The sequence below is a fragment of the Nyctereutes procyonoides genome, unplaced genomic scaffold (assembly GCF_905146905.1).
Source record: "Nyctereutes procyonoides isolate TBG_1078 unplaced genomic scaffold, NYPRO_anot_genome, whole genome shotgun sequence".
NCBI lineage: Eukaryota > Metazoa > Chordata > Mammalia > Carnivora > Canidae > Nyctereutes > Nyctereutes procyonoides.
The window spans coordinates 56,519,890-56,535,136 of NW_026575131.1; the positions used below are offsets into that span (position 1 = coordinate 56,519,890).

The 15,247-nt window shown below is 54.1% G+C and overlaps 1 protein-coding gene across 3 annotated transcripts; it reads right to left on the bottom strand.

Moving 5' to 3' along the window:
• ZNF554 (zinc finger protein 554) lies at positions 1–12,263 on the bottom strand. Of its 3 annotated transcripts, none has more exons than XM_055344086.1 (5): positions 12,235–12,263; positions 5,482–5,553; positions 1,618–1,744; positions 772–960; positions 1–241 (listed from the first exon to the last, which is right to left on the bottom strand). In XM_055344086.1, the coding sequence occupies exons 2-5, from the start codon at positions 5,512–5,514 to the stop codon at positions 87–89; spliced, it is 504 nt and encodes a 167-aa protein (XP_055200061.1). In that variant the 5' UTR covers positions 5,515–5,553; positions 12,235–12,263; the 3' UTR covers positions 1–86. The 3 variants fall into 3 exon arrangements, with proteins under 3 accessions (XP_055200061.1, XP_055200063.1, XP_055200062.1); XM_055344088.1 differs by lacking the exon at positions 12,235–12,263 and adding an exon at positions 12,007–12,072; XM_055344087.1 differs by lacking the exon at positions 12,235–12,263 and adding an exon at positions 6,776–7,130.
• Between the last annotated feature and the right edge of the window lie 2,984 nt (positions 12,264–15,247).

Here is a 15,247-nt window from a genome sequence, read left to right on the forward strand (position 1 = left end):
GTTCATACTACAGGGGTCCCCAAACTCATGCCAGGCAGTGGTCTCCTTTTGAGCCAATGTCTCTACTTGAGTGAATGCCATTTGCCTCAAAAGCCTGTGCGGGTCTTCATGTCTCTCCTCAAGTTGACCACATCCCAGTCTTCTTTGGGAAGCTTTATGATATTCATACCACGGAGTGGTTCTTCCTCCAAAACCACCTTCCTATAAATTGACTCTTGGCTTTTCAGACTCGTCTCCAAATCTGAAATAAATGGGGAGCGGGGCGGAAAGAAGAAACTTCTAACTTAATAATAGTGGGACAAAAGTACTTCCAACATACACAAGGTACGTGTGGACTCATGTTCAAATATCAGCACTCCACACGGGGGGAACAGGGAAAGATCCCGAGGACAAGAAGCAGTGTAAGAAGTTGGACAGTGATGAAAAATGGGGGGGCAATGGAAATGTAGAAGGAATGGCTGCACAAAGGAGGAAGAATGGAAATGGCAGAGAGAAAGAATGATCAAGGAAGCAGAGAGGGAAGAGACAGAACAAGAAACAGGCATAACAGCTTCAAGAAAGAAATGGGATATCTTTTCTCTGCACCCAAAGTGGTACAAGCTAGTGCATAGGGCAAGGTTGCTGGAGAATGAACCAAAGGTGTCTGAGAAAGTGCAACCAAACACCTCGACCTTCTCCTTACAGAGTTCGGGCCTCTGTGGAGAGATCTCTGACCTGCAGCCCCCAAGATGCCCCTCCCTACTCAATGGCTCGTATCTGCCTGGCTCTCACCTGAGCAGGTTTGGGGAGCTCCTTCTCCCCCCGTCCACATGGCTTCTCCTTGCTCCAAGTGGAAAGCCGCCCCTGGCAGCAAAAGCGAACACCCTGCCCATGAAGAAGGACCGGTGGCCTGAGAGGCTGGGGTTGGGGAGAGTGTACCATCCTCAATGCCCATATTGGCACGTTGATTCTTCAAGGCATCTGAAGGGGACAAGAGTACACTGGGGAGGTGGCCTGATGACCATGCTGGAGATTTTATGCTCCTAATTAAAACCTTGTGGATCTTACATTTCTCCCAGAAAGATCTACAAATGGCCAGCAGACACGTGAAAACATGCTCAACATCATTAGCCACCAGGAAAATGCAAATCAAAACCACAGTGAGACACCACTTCATACCTATTAGGATGGCTATAATTTAAAAAAGCAAAAATAGAAGATAGATATTAGGATATGGAGAAATCAGAATCTGTGCACACAGCTGGTAAAATGGTGCTGTGCATTTTGGTTGCTCCTCAAAAAGGTAAACAAAGAAGCACCGTCTGACCTCACAATTCCACTCCCGGGTATGGACCCAAGAGGCCTGAAAGCAGAGACCCAAAGTGCTGTTCACACACCCTAGTTCACAGCAGCCAAAAAATCAAAACAACCCAGTGTCCATCTACAGATAAGCAGATAAATATTTCCATCCAAATCTTAGTGTTGAAGAAGCCAGTGGACCACAAGCCTCACAAGGGCAGGAGCCACGGCCACTATATTCACCCACAAACCCCCACTTCCTACCCTGGCTCTCGACATGATGTGGATGCACAGTGAGTGTGAACTGACACGCAGGTGAAGGCGTGGTGCGGGTCTTACCCAGTGCGGCCAGGTTCCGGCAGGTCTCCAGCATCACCTCTCTGTACAGCCTCCTCTGAGCAGGGTCCAGCATCTCCCACTCCTCCCGGGAGAAGTCCACAGCCACATCCTCAAAGGTTACAAACTCCTAAAATATCACATGGACTCTGCTCAGGAAAGGCCCACCTCCATGCACATGTACAGGAGGAGGGCTGGGGGTGGAGGGCACAGGACGTCCACACAGACCGGGGGGCGGGGGGGGCACAGCCCAGAGGTTCGATCCCGCCAGCACCAGGTCCGAAGGGAACATGTGGCCCATTTTTTTTTAAGATTTTATTTATTTATTCATGAGCCACACAGAGAGAAAGGCAGAGACACAGGCAGAGGGAGGAGAAGGCTCCCTGCAGGGGGCCCGATGCGGGATTCAATCCCGGGACCCCGGGGTCACAACCTGAGCCAAAGGCAGACGCTCAACCACTGAGCCACCCAGGTGCCCCCACATGGCCCACTTCTTACTGAACTGGTAAGTCTATCTTTTGGATCTAGGACCACTACATTCCCACTCGAGACTCTCCCCCTGCTTATTCCACAAAAAGGTCGCTTGCAGCCATGCAAGTCCACGGTCACGGGACCGTGTGTCTACTACCGACTTCCAGGATGCAGCCTCCCCATCTCCTCGATGGAAAGAACAAGTTCAACCTCATGGGACTGAGCGAAGGCTGCATGGCTTCCCTACATCACGGCATCTGCTCTTCACACGGTCAGAGAGCCCAGAAGCTATCCTTGTCATCTGTAGGACCAAGGAGACCCGCACCCCAAACCCGAGGTTGGCAGACGCGGGTTGTCTTTGCAGCCATGAGTTGGGGCTGCACGCTGCACGGCGCAGACGGAGTGAGAAGCAGGATGTGCCGCCCCGCACCTGACTCGCTGAAACGTGGCGAAAGCCCAGACGGTTCCTGGAGGGGAAGGGCATGGGGTGGAGGATGGCGACTGGGCAGCGCCTGGCGGGCCAGAGCAGCACCCCTGGTTGGCACCAGCAGCGAGGCCACAGTCTGTCCTAAGAGCTCGAAGTTACCTGTGGACTGTGAATGATGGCTCAGGCCCCTGGCAAGTGGCCTGCCCGACCCACTGGGTGGTTTTGGGCCATTCTGGATGAAGTTGAGGTTTTTGGTTTGGTTTATTAAAAACAAAAACAAAAAAACAAGAAACAAACAACAACAACAACAATAAAACCCCACAGTTCTGGTGATGCTTTGGTGTCTTGTCTCCTCCAGGTGGGAGAAGAAAGGGCTCAAACATTCCCAAAGGGAAGCTTTGGGGTGGGACAGATTTCAGATTTTATTAAATGTTTCTCTATCTCTTTTTTTTTTAAGATTTTGTTTTTATTATTTATTTAATATAAGCAAGCACAAGCAGGGGGGAGGAGCAGAGGGAGAGGGAGAAGCAGGCTCCCCGCTGAGCAGGGGGCCTGATGACGCGGGATCAATCCTAGGACCCCGAGATCATGACCTGAGCTGAAGGCAGGTGCTTCAGTATTAAACCTTTGTGTTTCTCCCACCCAGAAGAAGAAAGTTAGTACCCAGGGCAGCCACAAAAGTTTAGATAAAGTGGAGGCACCTAGGTGGCTCAGTCGGTCAAGTGTCCAGCTCCAGATCTGGGCTCAGCCCGAGGATCTCGGGGTTGTGCGATCAGGCCCCACGGTGGGCTCTGCACGCAGCGTGAAGTTTGCCGGAGACCATCTCCCTCTCCCTGTGTTCCTCCCCTGCTCACACACCCTCTCTCTCTCTCCTTAAAATACATAAATAAAATCTTTTTTAAAATTTGTAGATAGGGATCCCTGGGTGGCGCAGCAGTTTGGCACCTGCCTTTGGCCCAGGGTGCGATCCTGGAGACCCGGGATCGAATCCCACGTTGGGCTCCTGGTGCATGGAGCCTGCTTCTCCCTCTGCCTGTGTCTCTGCCTGCCTCTCTCTCTCTCTCTCTCTCTCTCTGACTAATAAATAAAAATAAAAAATAAAATAAAATAAAATTTGTAGATAAAGTGGGGGAAAAAAACAGGCTTTTTTCCAGGCTAGCAGCAGCTGCTGCAACACCCCCCGCACACACCCATTCCCGCTGCCTTCCTCTCAGGCGGCCCTAGGGTAACCCTGCAACTGCCGGACTCACTGCAAGGCTCTGGGCAGATCTGCAATTAAGTAAAAAGGAAAACAATTGTAATGGCTTTGAACTTCGTGGCTATTACCTCTAGAAGCACAATTAAAAATTAGCATGAGATATCACTTCCTGTTAAATATAATAATATATTTATCGATTATAATATATAAATCGATTACTGGCACTCCATAAGGGATCATCTCAGTCGGGGAAGGCTGGGAAGAAGTCTCAGTGGGACACACGTTCTTTGCTCTTTGCTGCCTGGTGGGCAGATTAAAACGTAAACTCCCTAAACACTAAAAACAGAACAAGTCTCCATGACTCATGATTTTTGTGACTTCCACATTTCGGAGACCAGTGTGGAGAGAGGCAGTCCCCACATGGAGAAATGCTGTTGGGATTTAAAGATGTGGGCCTGAGCTGCTGGGGGTGGGGGGTGGGGGTGGGGTGATCCTGTGTGGCCTGGAGAGACGATGACCGCCCCATCGACCGCCTAGGTCTGAGTGGCTCCACTTATGGGCCCGCCAGGGCGCACCAGACAGGCAGGGCCACTGCCGGGCCCTGTGGCACCTCAGCTTTGCTGCTGCCGAGGGACAAGCCGCTGGCTCGTTTGGGGCCGGACCTCCCAGTGGCCCCTGACAGTGGCCCCTGGCTGTGTCGGCCCCAGGACGCACCCTGCTGGCCTGAAAGTACATGTGCCTGTGATGACCAGGACTTCCCTGCAGGGGCCAGAGCAGATCGAGGACCCCGCCATGGGGCCCCGACCAGGACTATCTGGGTCACTCACAAATGTCCACAGGATAGGGCTCGTTCTCCCAGGGACCACCTGAACCCGAGCTGTTGTCAGCTCTGGATTTGTGATGCAGACACTGACCACATTCCCAAACCTGTGGCTGCGGCCCAAGCCAAGTGTGAGTGAGGGGACCAGGCCCCTGGCCACTGCTCCTCACAGATCTGCTGTCCAAGCCGATGCTGGCCTCTGCTCCCCACCTCTCTCCTGATGCTCGTGCCCCGTAAGGCAACTTCACATCAAATGCGGCTGTCCCCAGGCTTGAAAAGGCTGACCCAGCCCCAGGAAGGAAGGGACCCTGACACCTGCCCCCACGTGGACAGACCCCTAGGACACCGGGCTCAGGGAGGGGACCCAGGCCCAGAAGGACACCTCCTGTAGGACCCCCCTCCCAGGAGGTCCCCAGAGGAGGCCTCTGTCCACAGAGACAGAGAGGAGGTGGTGGGAGCCAGGGGGGGGGCAGGGGGGGGGGTCAGTGCTTCCTGGGGATGGCATCTCCATGTGGGGAGGTAGAAGGTTCTGGAGATGGTGGGGGGCAGTGCACGTCGGGGTGAGTGTGCTCCATGCCCTGAGCTATGCACTTAGAGAGGGTTAAGGTGGTGAATGTTAGGTTGTGTGTAGTTTACCACAATTTAAAGGATGATTTCCAGGTCACAAGGATGGTGCTTTCCTGTGTAGCTCCTCCCGCCATGGGGGACGTGGGATGTTCAGGCCACACAGCAGGGCTCCCAGCCCAGGAAGGAAGCACAGCTCTCTGGCAGGGAAGGTGTGCTCAACACAGCGCACGCCTCTCCGCACACTTGCAAGAAGCAGGGGTGCTTAGACCCTGATGCTCACGGGCAACGCTCCCTCGTTTCCCACAGAGCCAAGGAACACAGTTGTGGCAGGAGTGTTTCCTCTGGACACACCAGGCATCTTCAGGGAGAGAGGTCCCCACTCACCTGGGGCCAGGGGGGCAGGTACCCAGCAGCCATCCTCTTCTCTTGGGAAAGCAGGTTCCAGGGCAGGCAGGGCTGTGGGAAGAAAAGGGGCCGTGAGGCCCAGGCCCAGGGCTGTCCCCAGTCCCCAAATCCTGACCTGGAAACCTCTGCAACCATCCAGGGGTCCCCAACACGGAGTGAGGTCAGCAGGAGCCAGGACAGAGGCCACGGGCCTTAATGGCTCCCTAACCCACACAGGGACAGAGACCGAAGGTCCGGGAAGGTAAGGGGGGGCACCAGCTCACATTCTAGATTTATTTTATTTTATTTATTTTATTTATTTTATTTATTTATTTATTTTATTTATTTATTTATTTATTTATTTATTTATTTATTTATTTCAGAGAAAGAGAGCAAGGGCGCAGCATGAGTGGGGTGAAGGGCGGAGGGGGAAGCAGACTCCCCCCACTGAGCAGGGAACCCAACCGGGGCTCGACCTCAGGACCCCAGGACAGGACCTGAGCCGAAGGAGCCCCCAGGCGGCCCAGGAAGCTGACATCCTAAGGTTCCGGGTGGACATGAATTTTGCGGGGGCCCCATTCAGCCCAGTAGAACCACCTGGACTCGAACTCTGGAGGGCTCAGTTCAGACGCCCCCAGGCGCCCCCAGCCCTGGCACGTCTCAGATTCACTTCTGCCTTCCCACAGCCCGGCCGGCTCCCTGGTGGCCCCCTCGCTCCCCCTGGAAGCTTCCAGCAGATGCCCCCGCTGTGCGGCAGGAAGGAGCCAGGGGGGCCTGTGCGCTCTGCACGCAGCCGCGGGGCTCCCGCCCTCCAGGGAAAGAGCTGATTCTGGCCCTTCCCCGGGGCCCCCAGGACCCGCTCCCCGACAAACGTTAGCTAGGCCACTGGGCCGTGACCTCGGGGTTCTGAGTTCAGTTCCGCCTCCCCTAGTTTTAGCAAGAGCCCCTGCCCGGTGTCTGATGGCCCCGACACCCGGCTGGTTTCCCCATCCGCCGGCCGGGCGGCCTGCCTGCTGCTGCTGCCATCCCACCGGGTCCGGTTAGCCAGAGTCCCCTCCGCCATGTCCCCTCGGCAAGTGCCACCCGCTTACCCCCTCCTGCTCACTGGCTACAGCCCCCTAGTCCAGGCTGCATCAGGGATGGGGCCCAGCACCCCTCAGGCCCCTCCCGCCACAGGCCCCGGACAGACTCTGCTGGGAGCGCCCTAATGACCGTCGCGCTCTGGCCCTCCGTAGGGACGTCCTGAAGCAGTCCTGCCCCGTCCCCACCACACGTGAGCCACCGTGGCATGCACATGAAGCCCCTTGCAAGCAGCAGACTCTCACGCACAATCCTGAGGAATGAGTGGGGGCCGTTCACGGGACACTCGTGATGGGCTTGACGGGGATTCCTGGATGAAAATGTCAAATTATTGCCACCACCCCCATCAACAGGAAACCACCACGGGGACAGCCCAGTAACCACTCCCGCAGCCGAGACCCGCCGATGCGCACCCAGCTACTGGGGAGACCCCGAGGGGAGGCGGGACACTGGCGAAGCCTCAAAGCCTTGCTTCCAAAATATTCCTTAATTACCATCGCGCCTTAAGGCATCCGTGGGTCCTTCCAGGCTCCTCCTCCAGGAGGTGGTGCTTCCCTGCCCCAACCCTGCTTTCCACGGGGTCGACTTAGTGACCTGCTTCCAGCAAACAGGGCAGATAAAGGGAGAGGGGTTAACTTCACTGCTGGAGAAGCCTGGGAGACCCCAGCGGGCCACGTGACCAAGGTCAGGGTCACCGGTGACATGGAGTGGACATCAGATATCCCCTGATGGGACATGACCCCTCTGGGGTGCCTTCCCCCAAAGCCATAACCCCGGTGCAATCGTGAGAAAACATCAACCCAGGGGACCTTCTTCTACAAACACCTGGCCAGGGCTCCCCAGAAGCGTCCATGTCAGAAAAGATGAGGAAAGAGTGAGAAAGGATCACAGGCTGGAGGAGCCCAAGAAGACAAGGCGAGGTGAAAAGACGTCATGTGGGACCTGGATGGGGTTCCCGGGCCAGAAGGAAGATGTTGGTGGGAAATCTGGTGAAATCTGAAAAAAAGTCTGCGGTCTAGTTAACAGAACAGAACCAGCGTTAATGTCTTGCTTGGTTGGCTTTTGTTTTTAATTGCGTGTGGCAGGGACCCTTCACATGAGATTTATCGTGACATGTTTTATGGGTACAACACACAATTACTGGCTCATCTTGCTGAACCAGGCCCTGGTGCTGCCCCCGCACCCCCACCTCCACCCCGGGGCCGCCGCTCCGGTTGCATCTTGACCATGATCTATGCTCCACAAGGAGGTGTGGACAACCCTAGGGGAAGCGTTCCTGGTAAGGGGTAAGGCGGTGTTAACCCTGAGGTACCGCGGGCCGGGGAGGTCCGAAAAAATATCCTTTTAATGCATGAAGCACAGACGCATATCCGGCACAGAGAGGACACGCGCACGCCTCGTGTTACTGCGCTTCACACAGAATGCGCTGACCCTGACGGGGCCACTTTTCCCTTGGCCTTTGCTCACTTCGTGTCTCTGTGTCACATGGTGGTGAATCTCACAAACTCATGACTGTAGTTGTTCCCAAGATCTGTGATCAGTGATTCTGACCGGTGATGGCTCAGATGATGGTTAGCGTTTACTAGCAATAAGGTATTCTTAAATTAAGGTATGTACATTGTTTTCTTAGACATCACGCTATTGCACACCCACTGGACTCCGGTACGGTGCAAACACAACTTGTATACGCCCTGGGAAACCAAACAATTCAAGTGATCCGTGTTATTGTGGGTGGTCCGGAACCGAACCTGCAACATTTCCAACATAAGTCTACAGGCAAGTATCTGTTGGTACCGGCTACACTGGTCCCCTCTGAATCCATACCTTCACGTCCCAACCCTCACCTCAGAAGTTGACTGTATTTCAAGACAGGGTCTTTAAAGAGGTAATTAAGTCGAAATGAGGTCATTAGGAAAGGATCCTGATCCCCAAAAACAGTGTCTTTATAAGAGAGGATTGGGGGTGCCTGGGTGGCTCAGATGGTTGAGCATCTGCCTTTAGCTCAGATCATGATCCTGGGGTCCTGCGATGCAGCCCCACTCAGGCTTCTGGCTCAGCGGGGAGTCTGCTTCTCCCTCTCCCTACTACTCTTGCTTTTAAAAAAAAAGGGGGGGTGGGGAATCCCTGGGTGGCTCAGTGGTTTGGCGCCTGCCTTTGGCCCAGGGCGCAATCCTGCAGTCCCAGGATCGAGTCCCGCATCGGGCTCCCGGTGCATGGAGCCTGCTTCTCCCTCTGCCTGTGTCTCTGCCTCTCTCTCTCTTTCTCTCTCTCTCTATCATAAATAAATAAATAAACCTTTAAAAAATAAATAAAAAAATAAAAATAAAAAGCCAGAAGAGGACTGGAGCACAGGAAGACCATACCATGTGAGGGCACGGGGAGAAGACGGCCGTCTAACACCAAGGACGGAGGCTCTGCAATGTCGGCCCTGCCAACACCTCGATCCCAGGCCTCCCGGTGCTGGGACAGAACAGAGGCCTGTGGTGTGAGCGGCCCAGCGTGCGGGGCTTCGTTACAGCGGACCCCACACACTAAGGCACCTGTGGTATTACATTTTCATGGGGGTTCTGGTCAGTGTCAATGTGCTGGCTTTGATCACTGTTGTGAGGGCCGCCAATGGGGGAAGCTGGGTCATGGGTACTGGGGAGCCTGCCCCATTTCTACAACATCTTAGGAGGCTATAATTCATTCACAAATAAATCCCTAAAAAAATAGTAGCCTCCCCCCCAGAAAGAATTTCCTAGGGAAGGGCGATTAGGACACAAGAATCCTCACAAGGTGCCTTGGGGTGAGGGTGAACGAGAAGCCCCCTGAGCACACGCACAGGTTGGGGGGAGCTGTGGGAAGGCACACAGGGGCTCTACGCACCATCCGTGCGCCTCTTCCGTTGCCTCCAAATCACTTCCAAATAAAGAGCTCGCTTAAGAATAGCCACCTCTCCAAAGGCAATACTCAGATGACCAAGCGGCACACGGAAAAGATGCTCAACGTCACGAGTCACTGGGCAAATACAAATCAAACCCACAGTGAGGCGGCGCCTCAACCCCGGCAGGATGACTAGAGTCGGAAAGGCAGGAACAGGGGTTGGTGAGAACGGGGAGAGATGGAACCCCTTGCGCACCACGGGCGGGAGCAGACAACGGGGCCCGCACCGGGGAAGACAGCCTGGCGGTTCTTCACATGGTCGTAGAGTTAACACGTGACCCGGAGATTCCACTCCTGCTACCTGCCCAAGAGAAACGAAAACGTACGTCCACACAAACTTGTTCACAAATGCTCATGGCAGCAAGACTCAGACTTGCCAAAGGGTGGAAGCAACGCACATGTCCGCCAACGGGTGAGCAGGTGCTCTGCCCACAGTGGGTTGTCATTCAGCCTTAAAAAGAAGTGAAGCTCCGGCACACACACATGGACGGACCTTGGAAACACAGCACGCGGTGAGAACCTGACACAGGAGGCCCCGCAGTGTGAGTCCACGTGTGTGACGTCCAGAACAGGCAGGCATACCTACAGGCAGGAAGTAGATTCGTTTTTGGCAGGGGCTAGAGAATGGGGATGGGAGGTAACTGCTCACGGGGACAGGGTTTCTTTGGGGATGATAACAGACACCATGTTCCAGACTTAGACAGACACGGTGATCGTACAACTCTGTGCACATACTATGAATCACTGAACTGTTACTCAAAATGAATGAACTGTATGGTGTGTGGCTTCTATCTAAACGAAGCTATTACAAAAAATAATAATAATAGGGACACCTGGGTGGCTCATGGTTGAGCGTCTGCCTTGGGCTTAGGGTGTGACCCTGGGGTCCTGGGATGCAGCAGGGAGCCTGCTTCTCCCTCTGCCTGTGTCTCTGCCTCTCTGTGTGTCTCTCATGAATAAATAAGTAAAATCTTAAAAAAATAACAATAAAACAAACCTGGAAAAAAGTTGTCTACAGTTAAATATATATAACTGTGCATATCTAACCCATACATGTAACATATGGCAACATGGCAACATGGCAGAAAGCTGGCAAGGATACACACCAAACAGTAGCATGGCTAACTCCAGGAAGGACCTGTAACTGTTTAAATTATCAAGGAAGACATGATCTGTAACACCTACTTCTTTTACAAACCATTCATGAAACAAAACTGAGATCAAATAGGAAAAAAAAACTTGAAAATCTAGGAGGGGAGCCGGAGAGTATATGCAGCCGAATTCGCCCGAGAGCTGGCTATGACTCACGGGGTGTGCGTGGTCCGAGCTATGCGGGGCGGAGGGCTGGGCCGGGCCACCCCCCAGGGCATCAGATGTGTCTCTGGAAGGACACCCGAGCTGCACCCGGCAAACACCTGCTGCTGAGGACTGCCCTGCGCTCAGTCAGGTCCTCTAAACGGCACGTTCAAGCCCTGCCCCTCCGGTACCGGTAAAGGTGACCTTCTCTGCAAACAGGAAATCTGCAGATGTGACCAAGTCGCAATGGAGGAGGGTGGGCCCAGACGCGATACGGTGGTGTCCTCGAAAGAGACGCGGACACAGGGAGAAGGCCACGTGACGGTGGACGAGACACGAGTAACACAGCGGCAAGCCAAGGGACACGGAGGGTTGAGGGGGACCCTCAGAAGCTGGAAGGGTCAGGAGCATCCCTCCCCTGGAGCCTCGGGAGGGAGCAGGGCCCTGCTGACCCCTGGTGTCACACTTGGGGCCTCCAGAACCTGAGAGAGGAAGTCAGGCCGCCCCTGGACGCTCACCAACACCAGAGCCCCACTGAGGCAGGGCTCCTGGGAGCTCCCCGGCCGGGACGCATCTGCCACCCTGTGCCCCACACCGCCCCACATCCCGACCGTGCTCTTGGGACTTTCCCCCGTGGCTCAGGGCAATGGGTGCAGGTGCAGGCCCGGGCCCCCACCCAAGTCCCTCCCGCCCTCCTGCCCACGAGGGTGCCTGCCGCTGGCCCCTTCCGCCCCCTCCTTCACCCGGGCCCGGGGCAGGAGGCTCAGGATTTTCCGTCCCAACGTTCCAACCACAGAAACTCGTCCTTCCTCCCCGGGGAGGGCCGATGAGGCCCACGAGGGCTTCCTCGCAGAGACCCCGAAATGCACCCCAAGGAGGGGCGAGACCGGAGCGCTTGGGGCTGGGCCCGGGCACAGCGGCTTCCTCACCCCTGCCGGGCGGTCCGCGCATAAGCGGAGCGGACCCTGGTGCCACCGCAATCCCAACGCCACGGTGTCACTCGGGGCCCGCCCTCGGCTCCGGGGGGCTGTTCCGGGCGCCCCTCCCCCTCCCCCAGCACGACCGCCAGCAGGTCCCCAGACTCTGCCCGGGGGGCGCGGGGGGGCAGGCACAACGGCCCCGGGGAGCCCCCGGCTAGCCCAGGGAAGTCCGGGGTGCCAACCGCTCTCCGCCGTCGAGCAAACAGGTGCGGGGCGTTTCCCTTCCCGCGAGGACCCTGCACACCTGGCGCCGGGCGCGGCACCGCCTGCAGCTGCACAACCCCGGGGCGCGCAGGTGCCACCAGATCCTGCCCCGGAGCGCCGCGCGGACGCCGTCCGCCGGCCCCCGCCCTCTCCCTCCTCCCGCCGGCCCCCGCCCCCCGCCCTCTCCCTCCTCCCGCCGGCCCCCGCCCCCCTCCCTCCTCCCTCCGGCTCCCGCCTCCCGCCTCCCGCCCCCGCCCGGTTAACTCACGCCGCCACCGCCGCCGCCACCGCCCCCCGCACGCGCGCCCGGGACCAACTCCGCAGTGCGCCTGCGCACCACGCTGCCGCGAACTACAAGTCCCAGAAGGCGCGCGCGTGGCGCGGGGTCCGCCGTCCCTCTGGGGCCAACGAGTCGAGTCCCATCGCCCTCTAGCGGCGGGCGGTGTCTCCGCAGGACCGGGGAGCTCCCGGAGGAAGTGCCGGTGACGTGTGTGGCGCGATGCCTGAGTCAGAAGGACTTGCCTGTTTATTAACAAGTTATGCAAATCTGTAATCCGTTTCTTGGTAAAAGTGTTCTAAATGATGATACGTATTAGTCATCCCGATAGGTCGATTTGTGTTAATACTTTGAAATAATAAAACTAGGGGCGCCCGGGTGGCTCAGAGGTTGAGCACCTGCCTTTGGCTCGGGTCCTGATCCCAGGTCCTGGGATCAAGTCCCACATTGGGCTCCTAATAAGGAGCATCTTTTCCTTCTGCCTGTGTCTCTGCCCCTTTCTCTCTGTGTCTGTCATGGATAAATAAATAAAAATTTTAAAAAAGAAATAATAAAACTACCATGATTAATATATTAATGTATTATAGAGTCATAATATATGATGATATAATTGGCTAAGGTGTTGTGTACAATGCAGTATAGTGCAACCATCTGATGATAAAATGATATTCACAAATCATATCAATATGTGATAAGTCATATGTTTTTAAAAGGATGATGATGATGATGATGATGATGATGATGATGATGATTGGCCCAAACCGTGATATGTATTATATTTCTTTCTGTATTATTGTTTTTCTTTTTCAAATTTTTGTTTAAATTCTAATTAACGTATAGTGCAATACTGGTTTCCGGAGCGGAATTCAGTGATCCATCGCTTACAGCACCCAGTGCTCATCACAGGTGCCCTCTTAAAAATCCCCCGCACCCATTTAGCCCATCCCCCATCACCTGCCTCCATCAGCCCTCAGTTTGTTCTCTACGGTTAAGAGTCTCTAAAGGTTTACTTCCCTCTCCCTCTTTTATTTTTCTTCCCATCTGTTCATCTGTTTTATTTCCTAAATTCCACATATGAATGAAATCATATGGTATTTGTCTTTCTCTGCTTATTTTGCTTACCATCCACATTGTTGGAAATGGCAAGATATTACTTTTTTTTGATGGCTGGGTAATGTTCCATTATATGTAAAAAATATATATAAATGTTAAACACACCTAAAATTTACCTCCACTGTGGGGCGCCTGGGTGGCTCAGTTGGTTAACCGTTGGGCTCTTGATTTTGGCTCAGGTCCTGACCTCAGGGGCGTGGGATGGAGCCTCACATCAGTATCTGTGCTCAGTGGGGAGTCGGCTTCAGATTCCCTCCGTCTCCCCCTGCTCATTCGCTCCCTCTTTCTCTTTCAAATAAACAAATAAATCTTTAAAATAAACAAAATAAAAATTAGCTCCACAGCAACATCTAGACTGATGTTTTACCAAGCAATGGGCACCATTACCTTGCCAAGTGGACACATAAAATTAATCATCACGCCTCTCTCTCAATAATTGTATAGAACAAGGGCAGCTGGGTGGCTGAGGGGTTTAGCGTCTGCCTTCCGCCCAGGGCATGACCCCAGGGTCGCGGGATCAAGTCCGGCATCGGGCCCCCCGCAGGGAGCCTGCTTCTCCCTCTGCCTGTGTCTCTGCCTCTCTCTGTGTCTCTCATGAATAAATAAATAAAATCTTTAAAAAATAATTGAATAGAACACATGGGCAACACATCAGCAAAGGTGGAGATTGAAACAACTGTATCAACAAACTTGACTGGACTATTATTTATGAGACATTCTGACCAACACCAGCTGATCACACATTTTTCCCAAATGTGCACAGAACTGATACAAAGATAGATTATATTCTCTGTTATAAACTTTTTTCTTTTATTTTTCTTTGTGGGTTTTTTGTTTTCTTTCTTTCTTTCTTTCTTTCTTTCTTTCTTTCTTTCTTTCTTTCTTTCTTTCTTTCTTTTTTAGAGAGGGAGGGAGCAGAAGAAGGGGCAGAGGGATAAAGAGAACACGGGGCTCCAACTCACAACCCTGAGCTGAAGTCAAGAGTCGGATGCTTAACCGACTGACCAACCCAGGCGCCCCTTAAACATATTTTCGATACATTCAAAAGGATTCAAACCATATGCGATACGTGTGATTGGTTAATGATGTAGGCTGCACAGCACTGTTCTCCTTCATTTGCTTCCACTGAATGAATGGGCCCCACTTTTCTCTTCCCCTTCAGATCACTTTTGGGCCTTTTGACCCGCTGTTGAGCGACAAAGGTCGGTTTCCATCTCTGCATCAGATGATCTCCAGGGCTGCCGCCCGGGCCCTGACCACGGTGGTGGTTTTACTACGTTTTGGCTGGACCTGGACGGGTCCTTTGTCTCCGATGAGATGAAGGGGGAGGGGTTCCTCCGGGATCTGAAAGAGGAAATGGGGAAAGCTATGTGCACAGCCTGCAGAGGATGCCACCAAGAGCAGCCCCCACCTTCTTCAGAAGGGACTTTCCAGGGGATCCCTGTGAACCACCTTCGGCCCAGAGCATGATCCCAGGGTCCCAGGATCAAGTCCCCACATCAGGCTCCCTGCATGGAGCCTGCTTCTCCCTCTGCCTGTGTCTCTGCCTCTCTCTCTCTCTCTCTCTGTCTCTCATGAGTAAATAAATAAAATCTTAAAAAAAAAAAAAAAAAAGGGAGTTTCCAGAGTCACCGATGCAGCAGCCACCACGGCGGCTATTGTTTATGAGGACGCCAGTTCTCCGACAAACCTCGGGGTAGCTGCATTGAATACGGTCACCACACAGAGGGGGTGGGTCACAGCCACCAGTGGGATCTCGCCACCAGCAGGAAAGACTCCACCCTGGACGCTTTCCACGGGACTCTCGCCTCTTCACACCAGAGCCATGAAGTTCCTGGTTTCTCCCCTTTTATACAGACGGGGAACTGTTGCCAGTCCCCAGAAGACGCTG

Bases quoted from the DNA above. Each gene is read 5' to 3' on its own strand.
- ZNF554 (XM_055344086.1), bottom strand. From the start codon at position 5,514: ATGGCTGCTGGGTACCTGCCCCCCTGGCCCCAG. The intron at 961-1,617 runs GTAAGACCCGCA...TGTCCCCTTCAG, and splicing joins CCGGAACCTGGCCGCACTGG to ATGCCTTGAAGAATCAACGT. The intron at 242-771 runs GTGAGAGCCAGG...CATTTATTTCAG, and splicing joins AGCTCCCCAAACCTGCTCAG to ATTTGGAGACGAGTCTGAAA.